General features: G+C 38.2%; 1 protein-coding gene across 1 annotated transcript in view; it reads left to right on the plus strand.

Annotated features, from left to right (window-relative positions):
• The window catches only part of ZFHX4 (zinc finger homeobox 4), a 177,856-nt gene that overhangs the window by 140,338 nt on the left and 17,092 nt on the right, over positions 1-20,426 (plus strand). The window contains exons 5-6 of the mRNA XM_036264369.1: positions 7,786-7,854; positions 14,163-14,279. Coding sequence (XP_036120262.1) covers positions 7,786-7,854; positions 14,163-14,279 — 186 coding nt within the window. The remainder of the gene's footprint in view (positions 1-7,785; positions 7,855-14,162; positions 14,280-20,426) is intronic.

Genomic DNA, 20,426 nt, shown 5'->3' on the forward strand with positions numbered 1-20,426 from the left:
GCTTAAAATACAAACTTAACTGACAGACAGGGTACAGATTGCATATAAGTATAATTTAAAAAGCCAGAATACCAAACTTTCTTTGAATAACTTGTATTCGGCAGGAGAGACCCAAGCCACAGTAGGATTGTATGAGTACAATTACTATTTATTCAGCACTAGATACCTTTTTAAATTAACTTTATTGCACCCTGAAATCTGGGTATTTTTGTTTCCATTTTCAAATATACGGTCCTGAGCTTCAGCGGGGCTAACTAACTTGCCTTGTCAAATAGCTAGAAAGTGGTGCAACTTGAGCTCGAGTGTATTTGGTTCTTAAGTAAATGCTTGTTTTTTTTCTCCCAGCATAAAGATATGCATAAAATTAGTCAATATTCTCCATGAAATAGTTGTTTGAACACACTGGCTTTCGAAGGGCCAGATAACTATAGCTGAAGTGGCAATTTTATATTACGGATGGCTCACCTTTTCTCTTTGATTGCTCAAAATTTCAAGCAAAGGAAATGAATCTGAAATAGTTAAAAAAATTGAGCATGATTGTAATCCCGATGTCTTGCTCTGGTTCTCCACGGTTTCATGGATAACGATTGCCAAGAAGTATGCTCAGGTAACTGGATGTGATTGAAATAAAACCACGGGAATTGCGAAATCATTACAGATCACAGAACACATTTTTGAAAAAGTTGTAAACCCCATTCAACTCTCTAATTGTTGCACTAATTGAAAAACAATGCTGGCTTAGGGGAGGTACCCAGCAGGGCAGAGGTCTTCCAGGTGAAACTGTAAGAGCAATTATAGGGGCTTCCAAAAACCAAAAAGATGACAGGGACAAAGAAATGCAACCGCCCTGAGGGCAAATGATACCCTAGTAAGAAGTCTTTGAAAGACTTAAAGGAATGGTGATAAAGACATACAACTAGATAAACACTATTTTTTTCTTTATTTAAAAATAACTGTAAAAGAAGTTTTACCTAAATGAGGCTATTCACAAAATTTGGTAACTGTGAAGAAGAAGGTAGAGGTTTTCATGGGTTAAAAAGTAGCTATGAGATAGAAAACATAGGGTTGAAATAAACAGCCAGTGCTCCACCTGAACAAAAGCTATGATTGGGTGAAGGAGGGAGCTGTGTATGGACAGAGGTGCTTCCTGTGTTGATGAGCAGACGAACAAATCCAACACATCATGCTGGGGAATGAAAACTGCTTTCAACATTTTTTTTTTTTGTAACTAAATTTATTGGATAATATTGGTTAGTGATATTATATAAATTTCAGGTGTACAACTTTATAATATCACATCTATATATTCTATCATGTGCTCACCATCGAAGTCTAGTTTCCTTCTGTCCCCTTATATTTGACCCCCTTTTTCCTCTTTACCCTCCCCCCACTCACTTTTCCCTCCGGTGACCACCATGCTGTTGTCTGTGTCTATGCGTTTGTTTGCTTTGTTTGTTCATTTGTTGCTTTTTGTTTTATAGCCCACATATGAGTGACATCATATGGTCCTTGTCCTTTTCCGTCTGACTTATTTCACTTGGCGTGATGCTCTCAAGATCCATCTGTGTAGAGAATGTAGAGGGAGATTGTGACGAATCCTATAAGGACTTAAGTCTCAATAACTGGGCAACTGGTGGATAGATGTGAACATGATATTATTCCTAAATCATGACAATAGAAGTTCAATCTTTCAATTTCAGAACTATCAGGAATAAAACAGATTCTTACATGGAGAAATGTATTAGGAATTAGTAAATTGGAGAAAAAAATATTTCAGTAAGAGCACTTTAAAATATGAGACATTAAGAAGATGTATGAGTAATTTATTGAAACTAATTGATATCAGGAACTTATTAAATTCTTTTGAGGTCTCATTACACTGAGGTCATAGATGATTCAAGAAGCAGAAAGTAGTGATCAGACATTCCTAGCCTAAGGGCCCCAGGAGGTAACTGCTCTTTTACTATATAAAAATAACTCCTGGGTGAAACCAGACAGGGCAGGGCAAAAAAACTTTACTTTCTCAGAAAATACAAAAAAATTACAAATCCAGCCCCATTCTAATAATTGATACTGGGGCATCCAATGCACTCCAGTCTCTTATAGCCTGGGAGAAATACTTTAAGAAAAAGTGCTCCAGATGCACAGGTCCGCAAAGATGATGTTGCTTGGTTACTCAGAACCATTTGGTAGCATGTTGAGTTGCTCTGCTTTTTAAAAGAGTACTCTTTGTATCCACATAGGAAAAAGATGGAGAAGACCAGTTGAAACCATTTTTTAACTGCAAACTTGCTTCATCTAAAAATAAATTTTGCTTCTGCAGTGCACAGGCAAGTTCGGAGATCTTTATTAAAATGTAAACTGCTGAAATAGTAATACGTGTTGAATTTGAAGTGTTCTTCTAAATATTGATGTTGTTATGATGGATTGGGTGGATTTGGATTTAGTTGGAAGGAGTTTGAGCTGTTTTGTTTGTTTGTTTGTTATTGTAGGGGGTAGGAATCCACTGTTTTTAGATTTCCTGGCCCAGGAGTCCTGGGGACTGCCTGGAAGCAGCATTGTTCAGAGGGGAAGAGAGCACTTTGGAGCCAGACAGACTCAGTCTAAATCCTACCTCTGCTGCTCTGTGCCTTTGGAAAAAATTACTTAAAATGTCTGACCTCTGCTATCTCATCTCTTCCATAAAAGCAGTGGTTTTTCTGTTATAGATGTACTGCAAGGATTGAGTAATGAAATACATATTACATGCTTAGCACCTAACAGGTTTCCAACAAACAGTCATGTATTATTTTGGAAATGAGAGGCTACAAATATCCTCTGTTTTGTATTCAGAGTCTGTAAAACATCCTCTACGATGAGTCACAAAGCTGTGCTGGAGGTGGGAGGGGCCTCGCAAGGGAGATGAAGAGGACCCAGGAGCCTTGTTGAAACTTGTGGGCTCTTTTAGAATTTAGTCGTCTTCTCCAATTAAAAAGTAAGAATTGGGCTCATCATCTTCTTCTTTTTTTTAATCCTCACCCAAGGACATTTTTTTTCCATTTATCTTCAGATAAAGTGGGAGGGAGAAAGAGAGAGAGAAACATCGAAGTGACTATTGGTGGCCTCCCACATGACCCCGGCCAGGGCCGGGGACTGAACAGCAACCGAGGCATGTGCCCTTGACCGGAATCGAACCCGTGAGTTTTTGGTCCATGGGCCGACGCTCTTACCACTGAGCCAAACTGGCCAGAGCTTCTTTTTTTTTTTAAAGGATGAAAATGAAGTATAACTAAGGATGTTACCTGAGATACAGAATTTTTTTTTTTTCTTTATCACTTTAGGCCAGTTGGCTAAATTTTTTATTCTATTTGGCCATATATATTTTATTTTATTTGCTAAACATTTTGCTAAAAATAGTGATACACACCTTATTGTTTAATGCATTTACAAGTCAGTGATGAGGGTGAGATGTGGAAGTTTGTAGGCAATGCTGTCTCTAGTACAATACTTGGCAGCTGAAACATTCACCCATTGTTTTAAAAGTTCCATTTTCTACTGAACTTGTGCCAAATGCTTCCCAAATTTTGCTGATAAGAATATAAAAAGCACATGGCTTTTGCAATCATCAAGTTCAGATTAGATTACATTTATTCCCAAAACACAACAAACATCCTTAAGCTTAGAATTCTGTTTATGTATCTAGATTGTTTAATAAAATAAAAATTCAGATCTTTCCCTGACCATCAGATTTGTAACGATTATAAGTTTTTTTTTGTTTTTTGTTTTTTTAAAAAATATTATTCCAATTAGCAGGAGAAAAAAAAAAAGATATTTGGAAGATGAGAGCTAGGTTTCTGAACTAAGATTAGATGCCTGAAAGTTATCAGTTTACTTACCAGAATAAATATTATTCATATAAAGGAAGGGAAAGGGGAGGGGGAGAAATGAAATGGGTAGTTCATGGGGGGAGGGGGGTTGTTGCCGTGCAAGGAGATGAGAGAGAGCTCTGAGAACTTTCATTTTCATCAATGAAAGGGAAGTGGAGCCCCCCAAATTTAGATGTTAAGCATTGTCTTGGGAGATGGAACCATTTGGTTTCAGCTGAGGGCCTGGGTGGTTAGCAGAATTCAGGCCAAATGAGAAAACTGGACATGAGGAATAACTGCAGAATGAAGAGGAAAGCGACTTTTAGGATTTTAAATATATGGCTCAATATGGTGTTGTGGTTAAGAGAATTATTTCTGAAATAAAGCTGCATGGGTTCAGATCATAGCTCCACTGGTTGCTTGGGGGTTCCCAATGCACAGAAAGAGCATCAGTCACGCCTGGCACGGAGCAAGTCTCCTGTAAGATGCTGTGGATGACGACAAAGGCGATGATCGATACACTATTCCACAGAAAAATGCAGCCCACGTTGTGTTAATCAAAAAAGAGTAATTTGGTGCCATTTTCAAATTTCTGATCATCACCAAATTGACAGAAGAGAGTAGAATGACGGATAAATTGTCAGTGGTATTATTTTTAATAGTATTAAAACAGAAAGGTCAGGTGCTAGAGAACACAAATTAATAATCTAATTAAATCACCCACAAAAGGGACAGACCATGTTAACAGCGGTCAGATTTGTTATTACAGAGCAATTATGAGAAGGCAGTATTGAAAGATGCTGTGTGTCATGGCCAGGTTTTATACAATTCATCTGATACCAGCAGAAATGTGTAGGTTAACTAGTTTGTTTGATAAGCTAAAAGCTCCTTCATTAAAATATTTTATCATTTGTATAAAAGGAGCATCACTGTTGAGGATCTGAAAAAATAATTCGCTGGCATACTGAGCGACATTCATCTATGAAATTACTTGCACAAATCACTCTTATTGGTGCTGGCTCCAGAGCCACGTGACCTGATTTGTAAGGTTAAATAACAGTTTCTGGTTTTGACGTTTTGTACATTTCCTTAAATCACTCTCAAATGAAATGATTTCCATGTGGTACCAAACTATTATTTGGTTACATTTCATATGCGAGGGATGTAAATCTTTTACGAAATATCAGAATTTTCACAGGACTAGTGAACAGTTGCTTTGTTTTTTTTTTTCTTTTCCCACTGGGTTTCTGGCCTTCACAAAGATAGGCAACCTTTCTAGGCTCCTAAATATTGTGTTATTCCAACTGCACACTTCAGAAATTTCACAAACTTTTATGCCAGGCCACCTGGTTTCATTCCAGGCTCCCTCAGGGTCCCACTTGGGGGCCTAGGAACAGAGTGGGTTACCTTAATCTCTCTGAGCTCCAGTCTGCTGAGTTGTAAAATAAGAGTTAATAAATTCGTCATGATTTAATTGTGAGAAATGCATGACTGTTTTTATATGGATAGCTATCCCACTGCCTAGCAGAGATACAAACTTAGGAAGTTGTCATTGTTTTATTTTTATTTTCATAAGAATAGCAGTCAGTTGGTCTAGTTCTCTGAAGTACTACTGAAACTTATTTGAACAAGTCCATTGAATACATTGATTGGCGTGTGTGTGTGTGTAACAGTAAGAGTTCTTTGATAAATTGTTTATTTTTTGCTAGAAAAAAAGGAAAGAAATTATTCACACATATATTCATGCATGTGACAAGAATTAGTGTCTCTTTGGTATTCATCCGCTTCAGGTTATAGGGTGTAGATTACTATTTTGAATAAAAGTGTCATAGGTGACTGATATGCCTCACTCTATCTTTAGCTGAGAATCTGTGAAGATGAAAATTACTGAGGAACTCTAGTTAATTGGGAAACTATTCATGAATCATGTAAAAAGTTACCTCGATACATCATGGTAAGTGTTGAAACATATGTACACCCTATATCCTAAAACAGATGAATCTCAATGAGAAGTTCATAAAGTGTCCCAAAGCCTTGGGATGCTAAATTAAAAGCTCTTTCAGGTACACCAGAAACAGACACTAATTCCTGTCACATATGTATAAGCCAATTGTTATGGGAGCATAAAGGAAGTGACACTGCTTTGGGTTTTGAGGGAAGAATAAGAGTTTAACATGAGAAAACAAAGGCATTCCAAAAATACAAGGAACAACATTGATTAAGGTGTAAAGACAGGAGAGGTCACAAGGAAGAAGGTGAACTTCCTGAGTGACATATTGGATGGGCATCAATACTGTGATCTGTTTGGAAGTTATTGCTGGATTTATGAGCAAGGATTGAGGATAAATTTTTCCTTTCAAGACAAATGTAAGAAATAGTTAGAAGAAAACATAATGTTTTTTGGTGGTGGTGGGAGGGCACTGAGTATTTATAATGATTGTATTATTTTTAAATAGATTACCACTGCCCGGCTGGTGTGGCTCCGTGGATTGAGTGTCATTTCATAGACTGAGAGGTCCTGGTTCGATTCCCAGTCAGGGCACATGGCCAGGTCGCAGGCTCCATCCCCAGCAGGGGGTGTGTAGGAGGGAACCAATTGATGTATCTCTCTCACATCGATGTTTCTATCTCTCTCTCTAAAAATTAAATAAATAAATAAAAACCAACATATTAAATAGATTACCATCAAAGGCCAAAGGTTTTGTACACAGCAGGAAAAACAATTAGTAAATGCAATAATAGTGCCTTGGTGTGCACTTCTGTTTTCAAGGTTAATTATTTGTTTAATTAAAGCCTTCAGAATCAACCAGAGATGCTATTGCTAGAAATATTAGATAAATATGCATGTCTTTATCAGTGGAAGAACTGTGTGAGCACTTTTCTTTATCTCTCACTACGACTTGGCCTTTTTTCTCTTGGAAGACTATATCACATTTGCATTGTTTTCTCTTGCAATTGCTGGATATTTCGACAAGTATAGCTGTATTTTACAAATGAGGGGATTGAGCCTTAAAGAAATAAAGTGCTACACCAAAGTTCTCATACCTAGAATGGGGTAGAGTCATGATTTGTACTCATAGCATTCTGTATTCTTGAAGGATTCCTCTTGAGGTATTGTGAGAGATTCGATTGGAAGGACAAGGAATTCAAGGCAGGGAAATTGCTGTGGAGGCTACGGAAACTGTCGGGAAAGAGGATAACGAAGGCATAGAGGAATGCACGTGACGGGGGCCACTGTAAAATGGAGCCAAGAGTGTGTGAGGACTCAGTGGGGAGAAAGAATGAGGTGTTGAAGGTGCTGTCTGAGATCTAGTTGTTTTTTCTAGATTTCCCTACAACAGGGAACACAAAGGAAGCATGGAGTTGGATGAACGTCATGATTTGTGTTTGGGGTTGAGTTTAGCAAACCGGACCATTGTTGGCACACTCCTGTGGAGCTCAAATAGAAAACCAGAGTCTAGATACCAGTTTATTGATGACTTGGACATAGTCTTCAGGTTTCCTTAAGTGATTGTTTTTGGCTTTGGTCTCACATCAGCTACCATATATTGAGTGTTTTGTATTTTTTTTTTTTTTGCTATTTCGACAGAAGTTAAAGTATGTTCATAATTCATGTAATGTGCCATTGCCATTATAACACCTAGACCCATAATGTAGGCTTGGCCAGATGTCCAGAAGGTAAAAATTAAAACCAGCCTTTTCTGCTTCCATATTCAATCGGTATTGTGTTCATTGTGAGTTGCTGATCATTGAGAATCCGATCTAAGTGCAGCCCTGTCTGAATTCCTCTTGCTAACCACTGCCCAGCAGAACGTAAGGTGTACCTGAGACTTCCCTGATCCCCACTGGATGCTTTTCTCGTTGAAAATCAAATTGGGGTTCCTGTGATAATGGCTTTGACTGCAGAGCTGAACACCTTTCACCCTGATATTCTCTGCAGAATCTGCTTCTTTGGGAGCCAGGACCTGTGAGGATGACCTGACGGAGCAGCAGCTGAGAGCGACCTCAGGTACTTGGTTTTTTTCCTTCTCAAAATCTGTCTATCCTAAATGAGTTACAGTTACTCTCGTCATTTATATAATAGGCGGATCTCTGGAACTGTTCCAATTAGATCTGATCAGATCCCTTACACAAATAAGTTGACAGCAAAAGCAAATATATCCATATAGTTGGACGCATATGTAAAGTGAGTTATTAAAGAATGAGTAACATCTGCTGGATAACTTCTCACATCTGCACTTACACACTGTGAAGTTTCACTGAAGTTGTCAGTTTCATACAAAGGATAAGCCAGTAAGGCAGACAGTACTTTTACACAATTAAAACAACCTGGTTGGTGGAGTTATTTCTGGCAATTAATGGGTTGATTGGATTTTGTGTAGCCGTGTCAACACATTTACTGTTCCCTGTGCTTTGAGTATATATGTGTAGGTTAAAAAATGGCAGCCAGGCCTTGTTAGCTGCATTCTATTCAGATAATTTAAGAGGAAACTCACTCATGTTGCTACAGCACACCTCATTTATTTCTGCTGTATAAACACAATCTCCGTTCCCAGATTTATACAATTGGAATAATAATGTGTTATATAGAACAAAAAATGATTATAAAAAGTCCTTTGCATTCATAATGGGGTATTGAACTACTTAAAAAAAAAAACTGTTTTGCAAGTGAAAACATTCCTGCCATATAAAGTCAGGATTTCCCTCTTTAAAAATTATTCAAAGTTTACCTTCACTTATGCATGTCTCATGAACTTTTTTTTATTGTGTATGTTATTTTATCCTAGAAAACTAGAGAGCATATTTAAGATAAAACAGGACAAGCTCAATTTACCTTCCCCACCTCAAATCAATGAAAAGATTTCATGAATGGCCTTACTGGAAATAATGGGGCAAAATCAAGACTATGACAAAACATGTCAAACTAAAACATACACCACTCCCTGTCAATACATTTTTTTACTGTTTTTGTTTATAAAATCTCAGTCTTCCCCTCAGTCTCTCTGAGAAGCTCATATTTAGATATCCCCATACCTTCTGGATATTTCCTTGGAGATGTCTACAGGAAAGTCAACTATAACAAATTCCAAATTGAACTTCTCTCTTCTGCAAAACCATTTCTTCTCCTCTTTTTCCCTATTTCAATTGATGACATCATGCCATAGATCTAGTTACCCCCAGTAAGAAACTAGGAGTCATCAACTTCACTCAAAATATTAGTGCCAGGGACTGCTGGGCATAAGTCATGAATAAGATTTTTAGACAATGTTTCCATGCAAATAAATACATTATTTTCAGATTGCAGTAAATGAGATCGAGGAAGTAAAAGAGGTAATGCTAGAGCAGAGGTTGTCAAGTGTGGTCCCCAGGAGGAGGGTGTGACGTCGTCTGCTGAGCAGACACAGACGTGACCATGGATTTCATAGCATGGAAATTGTTGGTGGCTTTGAGAAGAACAACTGGCATGGAGCCAGACTGAAAGGGTTGGATAATGAATGTGATATAGTAGAAAGAGAAAATGCAAGGACACCTAAACCAGACTGAAACCAAACCAAACAAACAAATACTCCTTTTTAACTTTTACTGGAGGGGAATAGAAAAACGGCATAGAGTCTGGATGCCTCCTTTTCTTCTTCCAATTTTGTTTCCTAAATTCAATTTAATGTTTCAACTAACCTGTATTGCCTGCCTACTATATTCCAGGCACTGTTCCAGGTGCTCTGGCACAAGGAGGAATAAGATAATCACTATTTTCAGTAAATGTGTAGCTATTAGGGAAAATAGGCAGTCCATGGATAATTTCCAAATACTGTGGTAAGTTGTTTGACAGAAAAAAGATCTTATTCAGAAACATTAATCTCAGTTCAAGATTCAAAGAAGACTTTTTGGAGAAAGACATAATTAATAGTAATAGTAATAATACAGCCAGCATTTAAAAATACTTATTTTGCATTAGGCTATGTGCTGACTGATTTTTATACATTATCTTATAACAAACCTATGAGGTAGGAATTATTAATTCCATTTTTACAGATGATGAAACTGGTATTTCCCAAGCTGGGCTTGAAGGGAATTTTTTTTATATATATACAGTGGAGAAAAGTTGTCCTAACTAAGACAGGGGAATATAATGATATGTATAGGAAGGCAGCATTAATAACAGTCACGTGTTCCTAGAATAGTGGTTCATGAAATGTGGTCACTGGACCAGGAATATCATCTTGATCTGGAAGTATAGAGATATCATTCACAAACTTCCCTCTAAACCTATTGAATCAGAAACTCCAGGGGTGAGCCCAGCAATCTGAATTCTAACAAGTATTTTAGGTGATTCTGAGGATACAAAGTTTTTATTTGTTTTGTTTCATATTAAGAACTAGGTAGGAAGTGGAAAAAAATAACACTGGGGTGGTGGACAAGGACCAGGTATCTCGGAGGTATTCTTGCCATGTATGTAAGATTGGACTTTTTCTCATAGTGAGCGACTAAGAGATTTTAAGCAGATGCAAATAGATTATACAGAAGTCAGATTTGGAGGTTGGTGGCAGGACTGGACTGGGAGACGGTGCAGGAGCCCAGGGAAGAATTCTTAGAAGCCAAGTATTTTCAAGAGATGCTCAGTATAAAAAACTAAGGATGTTTCAGTTACTATCATTGGCTTCCTCTTTACATGATCACTCTGTGGGCTAAAAAGTGTGCAGTGCTTTCCTTAGAAGACTCAGAAGAGAGGTTTCCCAAACCCGTTGTGTGAGAACGCGTGGGAACCAGGTGCCGTTGGCTGGTCCCTCGCTCAGAGGTGCATCACTGGCATCGGTAGGCTTCAAAATGTGTGTTATAATTTTCTGGAATAAACTAATAGTGATTTTCTAATTTATTTCATTATTCAAATGAAAATACTCTAAGGTAGTCATTCAAGACTTCTTTTTTAAATATAGTGTATATGTATGTACAGAATAACTCATCAGATCATCAGTTTTAGCCATGATAAAAATGCTAGGGAAATTCATTGTACTGTACTTCTGTAAGACTACAGTGCTTCTTCAGAACATTTAAAAATAAATATTTATCATCATTTGTCTGAAAACTGGGAAGTTCCGCTATACCCCACTGCACATTTTAAGCTTACGTACATTCATATCATAAAGTTTAACATATGAATAAATAGTCTATTTTTTATATTCCATGAAGCAAAAAAATAAAGAAACATATACTGTGAATACAACAGTATTATGAAATGTTTTAATACTTTTATTATGATTCATGTACTATATTAATGCAGAAGCTTATTGGTGAAAACGAAAACTGCGTTAGCATCTTTGGAAATTTTGTGTAATTTAGTATCTTTGTTTTGGAATTTTATGTAATGGAATTTATGTAATTTCCCTTTAACACATTTAATGCCATAGATGTGTATTTTTTGTTTCCTACAAAGCATCTTACACTTTATGGCATTTTACAATGGAGGAAACTGGCACTTGAAAATTAGAACATAGCTGCTCCTCCCATAACCCCAAATCCAACGTACAGTTTTGCCAGGGAGAGTGGTTTCTCCACCTTAATACTCCTCAGTCTAAAGTCTATTTATAAAATGAATGTCAACTTTATTTCAAAAACTCTCTTTAAGAATGAAAGTGAGCTTTTTTTTTTTTTTCCGGACTCGTGTGAAACTTTATGGTGGCTATAAGTTACCCTTTGATTATTTTTTGCATGATTAAAAATTTGCAAAGTTCTATGGCTCCAAAGTGCCCACCTGTAATAAACAGCTCTCGCCTTCGAAACCACAAAACAGGTCTGAATTGCTTGAGCATTAGAGCTAATTGCCTGCCTACTTCAAAGGAGAAACCAGAAAAGAGAGGGGAAAAAATGTCCCAGGAGCAGAGGCTGTGCGGGCAAACCCACCTCCAGAGGTTCTGGGTTGTGGCTTGGACGAGCCGGGCGAAGTTATGGCCTCAGACCTGCTGTTTGCGATTAAGTTGATGGCAGAGTTTCCCCATGCTGCTGACACAGGCTTTGTTCACATTCAGATTTCTCAAACTGTTGCCAGGGTCAGGCTGAGGTCAGACACCACAGTGATGTATAGAGGAACATGTCTGGGAATTTCTCTCGCCCTTAAAACACATACTAGAAAATGAAGAATCGGACCCTGTGAAAACCGTCTGATGAGACCCAGATTATACTGTAGTTTTTCTTGGAGTACCTTCATAATTTTCGTTTTCTCCTCCTGACACCCCATGTTTTATGAATGTGAGTTGCGATAGCCCTTACAATTTTATGTCCCCTCAAGATAAGGACGCCGGTACCACGGTGACACTTCATTTCCCAGCCTGGGGGAAAGGTTCAGTAAATCTACTCCGAGAAGTCTTGCCTCCCTTCCCCAGGATGAGCTGAAAAGTAATTGCTGTGGGCTGTCACAGGTCGCGGCCTGCCACCGGATGTCACGCCACGTGTGTGGACTTGGCAGGAACACGGCCCCATCCAGTCATGATGTCAGCCTTCCTGACTCCCAAACCAAGCCGGCCACTGTCCTCACTCCGCCTGGCCCTGTGCAGGAGGAGGGAGCCTGGTTTGATCCGCCATCATCACTCCTGGGGAAAGCAGCCTAGAACCCTGAGGAGTGTCCATCATCTCTTCCACGTGGATTTGCCCAAAAGGGACACTTCCCCCAAACCCTCAGATGGCCAGCCCCTCCACAAGGACCTCCCTACTGCTTTTGTCCAGCAGCAAAGGGCAAATATAGAATAAATGGACTTGTGTGGTGCTGTTGAGGACCCCGAGTAGAAGTAAACCCTTATGGTGAACATATTCAACGTCCTTGTTTTCCCTTAGCTTTTCGGCACTGCCTCCATTGGAGCCCAGAACTGTCCCCTGTGCTGCGTCCTGCTCCCAGTAGCAGAGCAGGGCAGGCGAGGGAGACACTCAGTAGTATTTTGTGTGTGTGCTCAGCTGCTGCAATGACAGCGGATATTTCATTCTGCTGTCAGAACGTTATTAATAAAACATGGGGTGTGGAGAGGGCCACGGCTCCCCCTTTCAATCACTACAGCATTTGCAATGAAAATTTTATGCAGTGTGTAATTTTCAGTTAATGCTTGACACTTAAAATGTCCATAGCAGCATTTTGTATGGTTACTGAAGGGTTAATTGTATCATGTTCTCGGCATAAAAGCTCTGCTTATCACAAGCAAATAGACGCGTGTATGCACATGTGCGGACGACCTTTTGCCTTTCCAGGGTTAATTTATATGGTCATTAAAGATTTTATGAAATTGAGCAGCCTGGCGCTTCAAATCCCATTTTACCTTCTTCTCCTAATTTATGTAATTCCTACCTGAACAGGGGAATATGATTTTTATGTTTTTCTGTGCTGCCGTGAAAACAGCATGCCATGCTGTGGGGAGTTGCAAGTCTGGTTATCTGGCATTACTCAGATTGCTAAAAATTCATTAAAATGTGACATCAGCACAGTGAGAGACAAATGATCACAGGATGAAAGAGAACAGTGGGCCTTTCACGGATTAGTGCAGCACAGACCCGGCACAGAGGCTAACTGCATAAACAGATTAACCCACCGGTGGCGGCAGAGCTAAGATTTACAGAATAATTAAATAGGGTTGAGTTACTATGAGGATTTCCATGTAATCTAGCTGGTGTGAACCCGTGAATGAGGTGTGGGGTGATGTGGTTGTCATAGAAGAAATAGGCCTTCTTATGTCCGATGCCCTGTATAGCTCCCCCTATAGAAGAAAACAAACCCCGATGTAACTGAACTTTTGAGATCTTACTCTTGACAAATTCCAAGGAATTCCTCCGGGGTCTGGGGACTGAAGCAGGAATAACACCTGTCTTAGAGTTAACCCATCATTATCACATTATTTCACGGAGAATTTATTTCTCAGAACTTTGTTCTGCCATCTATCCAAGTCCATGGAATGGGGGGTGGGGGGGTCCATGTGGCTTAGAAGCTTCTAGCACTGAAATGACAGAACTGCCGCCCCCCCCCCCCCATTTTTCAAGCTTTCCTGGCTCCAATTGTACTTAAAATGATTTCTTTTATTTTAATTTAGTGCAGACCCATGTTCTCAATGGATATAAAAGAAGTTGCTTGGGATAAACATTTGCATTGGTACCGTCATCAGGTTCCAATATAGACTTTTGAATAAATTTATGTTCTTTTTTGAGAATGAGTGTCTGCAGATGATTCATAAGTGACCAAGTTTTTAAATGGTCACGTAGTTATTTGAGTGTGCGTTCTGTGTGTGTGTGAAGGGGGGAAGGGGGCGGATTCAATCCTACTGACTGGTCTGCTTTTCTGAACAGAAGAACCGAGTGAAGAGGCGGAAGGACCTGGAAAGCCTACAGCAGTGGCCGAGGACCACGAGAAAGAGACAAATGAGAGAGACCCTAGTGAAGGCAAAAACTCCAGTAAAGACCCTGGTAAGACGCTAGAACCTTTCACCTTTCTTTCCCCACTCCCACCCCCACCTGTGAAATCAGCCCTTCCTTCACCTCACCCCATGCTTATTAAAAACTTTTATTCATTTTAAACTAACATTTCCACTGCTATCCACTGCGTGTGCATTTTGCATGTGCCTTCTATCAGTAGCCTCCCATTGACCTATTTTTAATCATAACCATCTGACAGAATAGATGTGGATAAGTTGAAGAATATTACAGGACGACCAGCGAGATTATTTTTTAATCAAATCAGTTTGTGTGCTTGTAATTTTTTAAGCGCCTTTCATTAATCTTAGCTATACTTGTGATTCCTCTGATGGCATATTAATTTTTCATAAGCACAGGATTAGATATCACTTGAATTTTTTCATTCAGTCACAGGTACCCTCCCACCCCAACTACCATGTAACCCTAAAAATGAATGTTATTTTTTCTCTTTTTTTTCCCCCATAAGTTGCACTCAGGAATTTGCCCTTTTTAAGGGCATCTATTTGAGGCATTTCAAACAAAATCCAGTGAAAAAGTTTACAGATGATTCAGACTAAGAAAGAGGAAATATCATTGAAAAGGGATTAGGTGCTGGATAATTTTGATCTTCTAGAATAGACAAATCCCAGTAATGAAAGCTACTGTCTCTGAAAACAAACCTTCGTGTCATGACATTTACTTGTGCACAAACAAACCCTGGGCCAGCATCTGGTGCGGGTGCCTAAGGCTTCTCCTGTGTTTGATTTGGCAAATATATGACTTCATCCATACTTTGTATGTATGAGATGGAAATCTAGGGTCGCAATGAATAAATATTACATTGGCTACTTTTGCTGCACACTATACCTAGTTTTATTATGTTGGACTCATTGAAGCAGAAGAACTGCTGAAACAGGTTCAAGCCTATTAGTTTCAGGTAGTCATCTATCTTTTCCTTGAATTCTAGTGACAGCCTCATAGAAAGAAGCTCGTTTTCACTATGAAGACATTGGATTGTGCAAAAAAATAAAATAAAATACCATTTTTATGTGCAAGTTCATTTAAACCTGAATTATCCCACATTTGGAATTCAGTCTCCTGCATATCTTAGTTTTGTATTCCCTTCAAAAATTATTCCCAGGGCCTCCCTGCTCCCACCCCACGCCGTGCATGCTCAATGGCTCTCAGGGGTCCCCTGCAATTTGCGTCGAGGATACAGTGGCGAACATGTGATTCTAATTTGACTTAAACGAAGAAGATGTGAGGTTGGTATTGAGCCTGAAGCCATGTAAAATAGATGCCATAGCTGTAGGTTAGTCACTCAGCATTTGGGGTTACTGACAAGGAATCGGAAGGACCTAGCAGTCATTGAGGCCAAGAGCAGTGCCATCTAAACCTCGTTTGAAAAGAGTTGGAAATAGCAAGGTAGTCGGTTTATTCCCTCTCCAGGAAGGACTTCCTCAAGGCTTGCTGCTTGACTTCTTCCTCCTGGAAGGGCAGGATCCTGCCTGCATTCGGTGGAGTCTTTCTCATAGTCATTCCAAACAAGGTTGTGGAGGAGACCCCTGCCGATCTCCTGCACACAGGTAGCACGTTAGTTTTCGTTGAGTGCTTCCGTAATGGTCAGGTATATGGCATGATGCTTGGTTTTAAATATCTCACACCCTATAAAGGATGGATTCTGGGAACCTCTTGAAGTTGTCTCCACTTTTCCATTGAGGGGAGAGTCTTACCTGGAACACACCGCAGACACAGGCGTTCCCTCTCCACCAGCAACACTCACCTCTCTGCATAAATCATGGGCTTATCACTCCCTAATGGCCTGATGAGTTATCGTTCCTTCTCAGGCATCTAATTGTACCACCTTGGCAGGGCTCGAGCCTAGGAGAGAACACAGAGCATTGATAATGGTAGTTGTTTCAAACAAACTCTTATCCCTGCAGAAATGCCTCCTCAGGTATCTCTAAAGGGATAAAAATAGACTTGAAAACCTACTAAAAGCAATTACTGAGATGCAAATATTTAGCCTTGAAACCTCCCAGACTTCAAGACAATTCTTGCTGTTGACAACTGACGTGAACTTTTAACAAAGTGTTCTGCCTTCTAAATTGAATCTGATTAGGTGAAAAAATGATTACATGGATTTTTTTTCCTCCTTGTAAATATTTCTAAGGATTGAATAACCCCTTATGTGTATATTGTTTTTTTCCTTATGTCAGTTATAAATGTCAAAAAAACACGAGCAAACCTATAAATTAATCACTATCTTGGTGTGTTAGATGGGAAGGCAGTGTGACTCCACTTTCACACAGAATTTTTTAGACAGGAAGGAATTAACACGTGTTCGAAAGACTGTGTGTGTAAGCTGTTGTGCGGAGCTGCGGACATTAATCTCCAGGACCGGAGCTTTCCAAATGAGACTTGGCAATATGCAAGTTATATTTGTTGAATATTCATTCATAATAGAAAAGCTTCCTAATGCCTCATTTATATTGTCATTTAAATCTAGTGCCACTTTAGATTAATTATAATCCAAATTACAGCTCTGTGCAGTACAAGAATTAATATAGAGTTTATCCAGATTAATACATTTGCATTGAAAATGTAATATGTCTCTGCCATGGCTAAGGGGACCACTTTTTAATAAGGGAGTAAACATGAGGAAAGATGGAAATTAACCTTCATTATTGCAATTAAAATGATCCTTTCATTCCAGTCTCATTAGAAAGAATACCGTACTGGTAATTATAATGTAGAATTATTTGGAGTTGAATAACATCTTCTGTTATATTTAAGTTTTATAATATTGAAATGTTATCTAATAACATTGATTCATAATAATATTTAAAAATAACTTGGTATTTTGTTTTATTGTTTTGTTTTTTTTTCAAGATTTGCTTTGGGTACATATGTATTATTGGATTTTTCTCACTTGTTATGAGTATAAACCATTTTACAGCCTTCTGTTTTTTAGGGATTGAAAATTATTAAGTAGGCGGCATCTGAATGGAAATGAATTATGTCATTTTCATATCAGCCTCATGCAAGTTAAATAATCGCATAACTGACAGATAATCATTGGCTCATCTATTTGGCAGTGCTTGTTTGTAATTAGACCTCGTTTTTTAGTTTACATGTGTTAAAAGGACATTGTTTTTGAAGAATATTGTGATGTCCTTAATAATACCAAATGAATTATGATCTCACTTCAAAATTGTGTCTAGAGTATCAAACAGGGTTTATTTCAAATAAAGTTGCAGACATAAACTTTAGGTAATCACAAAACTTAAAACTCTTCTGAAATTGGCCCTCATTTAACACGTTCCTAGAATAAAACAATTCAGAAGGAGACCTCAGAGTTGAATTTTGTAATTTACCAGGGAGGCCATAGTACCTGAGATTGCACTCCTTTGAAAAGTAGAAAAAGCACACAAGTGTAAAATGTAATTTCCATCATTTTGCAAATAATCCTGGTGACCCGCTTATCCTCAAGAGTCTGTTGTTGTCATGTTCTTACATCTCAGCATTCTTGCTCCTTTTTCCCGATGGCGTGCATTTCTGGGGTGCCTAGATACAGCTGGGCAGGAGCTAGCCTTTACTGATAACTTCCTAATGTAAAATAAAATGATCTTTACACAGCTCCTAGCTCACATTAAGATCATGGTTTAATTAACCAAGTTAATTAGGCAAAAAATATTGAAGTTGACACATGTATTGGGTGGAATGCTAGAGTCACCAGTTACTGCAATGGCTACAACATGACCCTAAAACCTAACTTTTATTTTCTTGATTCAGCACAAATGTCACTGAATTCAAAAACAACTACATTGTTAATGAATATGAATACACCTAAAAATAACATGGATTAATTATACCAAATATGTACACCAATGTATAGTTTTAGTAAAATGTTTCATCGTTTGAAATCAGTAAGTTTTTTTTGTCCTGTAAAGTAGCAGTATTAGAATATAGATGTCTATGATAATAAGGCCATAGCTATACATTTAATAGATATAAAAGTTCCTGGAAGGTTTATTCTATGTCTGATGTCCCATAGGCCTGCGAGCAACAAGAGTCATGGAAATTCTCTTGAAACTTCTGCACAACAGTCTTTGATAGCACAGGGAACTGGACAAGCTTATCATTGGTTATGTCTGATTCTACCACATGCACAAAAGAATGATAAGGAACATGACAGTATTATTTTCTTAAAGGAGCACATTCTTACTCATTAATGGGGAACTTTAAAAAAAATTCAGTCTTAAAGGAGAAGCAACAGATAGACTTTTTTTTTTTTTTTTTTTTTTTTTTTGGTACATGCCCCTAGCAGGAACTGAACACGGGACTCTCTGGTCTGCAGGCCGACGCTCCAATCACTGAGCCAAACTGGATAGGGCTAGACATTTCCTGATGTAATTATTTTATTCAACTTGATCTGACATCTTAAGCAGTAAATTATTTGCAAACTATATATTATATTATTTTCTTTGAAAAGGAAAGCCTATTTTTTTTTTTTTTTTTTTTTTTTTTTTTTTTTTTATCCTCACCCGAGGACATTTTTCCATTTTTTGTACAGATAGAGTGGGAGGGAGAGAGAGGAAGAGAGAGAGAGAGAAACATCGATGTGAAAGGGACACATCGAGTGGCTGCCACCCGCACAACCAACCAGGGCCGGGGACAAACTGCAACCAAGGTACATGCCCTTAGCGGGAACCGAACCCGGGTCTCTCCGGACCGCAGGCGGACGCTCTAACCGCTGAGCCAAACCGGCCAGGGCAGGAAAGCCTATTTTTTAATGCCAGAATTAATTATGAAATAAACATTCTTGTTTCTCACATATCTTTGGATATCAAATACTAGGATTGTGTTTAATCAATGTAACAAAATTCTTCAATCTCTATGTCAAATTTAAGTTTATTCAAATACAAATGTGTTAAATTATCTTTTCAGATATCTAGAGGGAATCTAAATTTCTCCAAGGCATCTGTAGATATAGGGCAAATGTACCAATTCAAATAAAATGTAATGTTTGTAAACCTAGAAATCAGTATAATTATTTGAAAACATAGCACTAATTCTGTACCTACCATGATTGTCATTATGTCATTGAAATTCTACTTTAAAAGTCATGCTTACTTTTAAATTTCTTTCAGAATTCAAAATTTCTGAAAATGTTTATGTGGTTTAAACTTACATCACCATCCAGGATAGAGAAAAGAATGTATTTTTTGGTTCATCTCTACTTTGTTTCCATAACATCCTTGACCTTATTTTTAAATTAAAACTGGGTTATTTTGCAATAAGGTGCAATTTGTTCACTTATGTGAACCGTATGTGGATTGAAAAAGAATCAAGATAAATCTTCATGCACAGCATACAATCAGATTACGCCTAGACTCTATATTCACGCGGGGTCTGATAGCAATCAATGGTTTAGCTTCATTGCATTTCAACATGTATTTGCACCCAGTTGTCCAGTGATAGTATCCTTACCCTGGAAATAATTTAGTTGCAAATTGACTGGAAGATGGTGAAAATTGAAAGTTAAAATTAGAAATACTCATAATAAACAGCGGAAAAAAGGTCAGATGACGCCGTGCTATGATGAGATTGGAATGGCTGGTAAATGAGGTTTTGTGTTTGTCGTGAGATGTATGTGACAAGCCTACCCAATGTTGCTGTAATATCCAGCCTTGCAGAGGAGATTATCGGGAAAATTGATGTTGGAAAGAATTTTCTGTTAGATTGGGAAATTAGAATCACACTCTTTTCTTTGATGGGTGTGAGGCTCCTACACATGGTATTGCTCACCTAGTTGAAATTTTAGTCCCCCTTTAACACTGAATATTTGCATTAACCTCATAAAACACCCTTCTTCTTGAGATTTGGACGGTAAAGTTAACATGTACAGCCAAACATCTGAAGCCAAGAGTAAATCACTGAAGCAGCAGAAGACGTGTAATGTGTAGTTAAATTTCAAATCCTGTATTCACCACATAAAAATACCATCTTTGTTTCTGAGTTATAACCAGCGAGCTCCTCTCCGAATTTTGAAATGTTTTCAGTGTTCCAGTAATTTAGAAAAGAGGCGATTAAATATTAGTAAAAGTAATTATTTTCCAAGTTCGCATTTGTGCATGGGAGTCAATTTGCTTTAAT

The sequence above is a fragment of the Molossus molossus genome, unplaced genomic scaffold (assembly GCF_014108415.1).
Source record: "Molossus molossus isolate mMolMol1 unplaced genomic scaffold, mMolMol1.p scaffold_m16_p_16, whole genome shotgun sequence".
Lineage (NCBI taxonomy): Eukaryota > Metazoa > Chordata > Mammalia > Chiroptera > Molossidae > Molossus > Molossus molossus.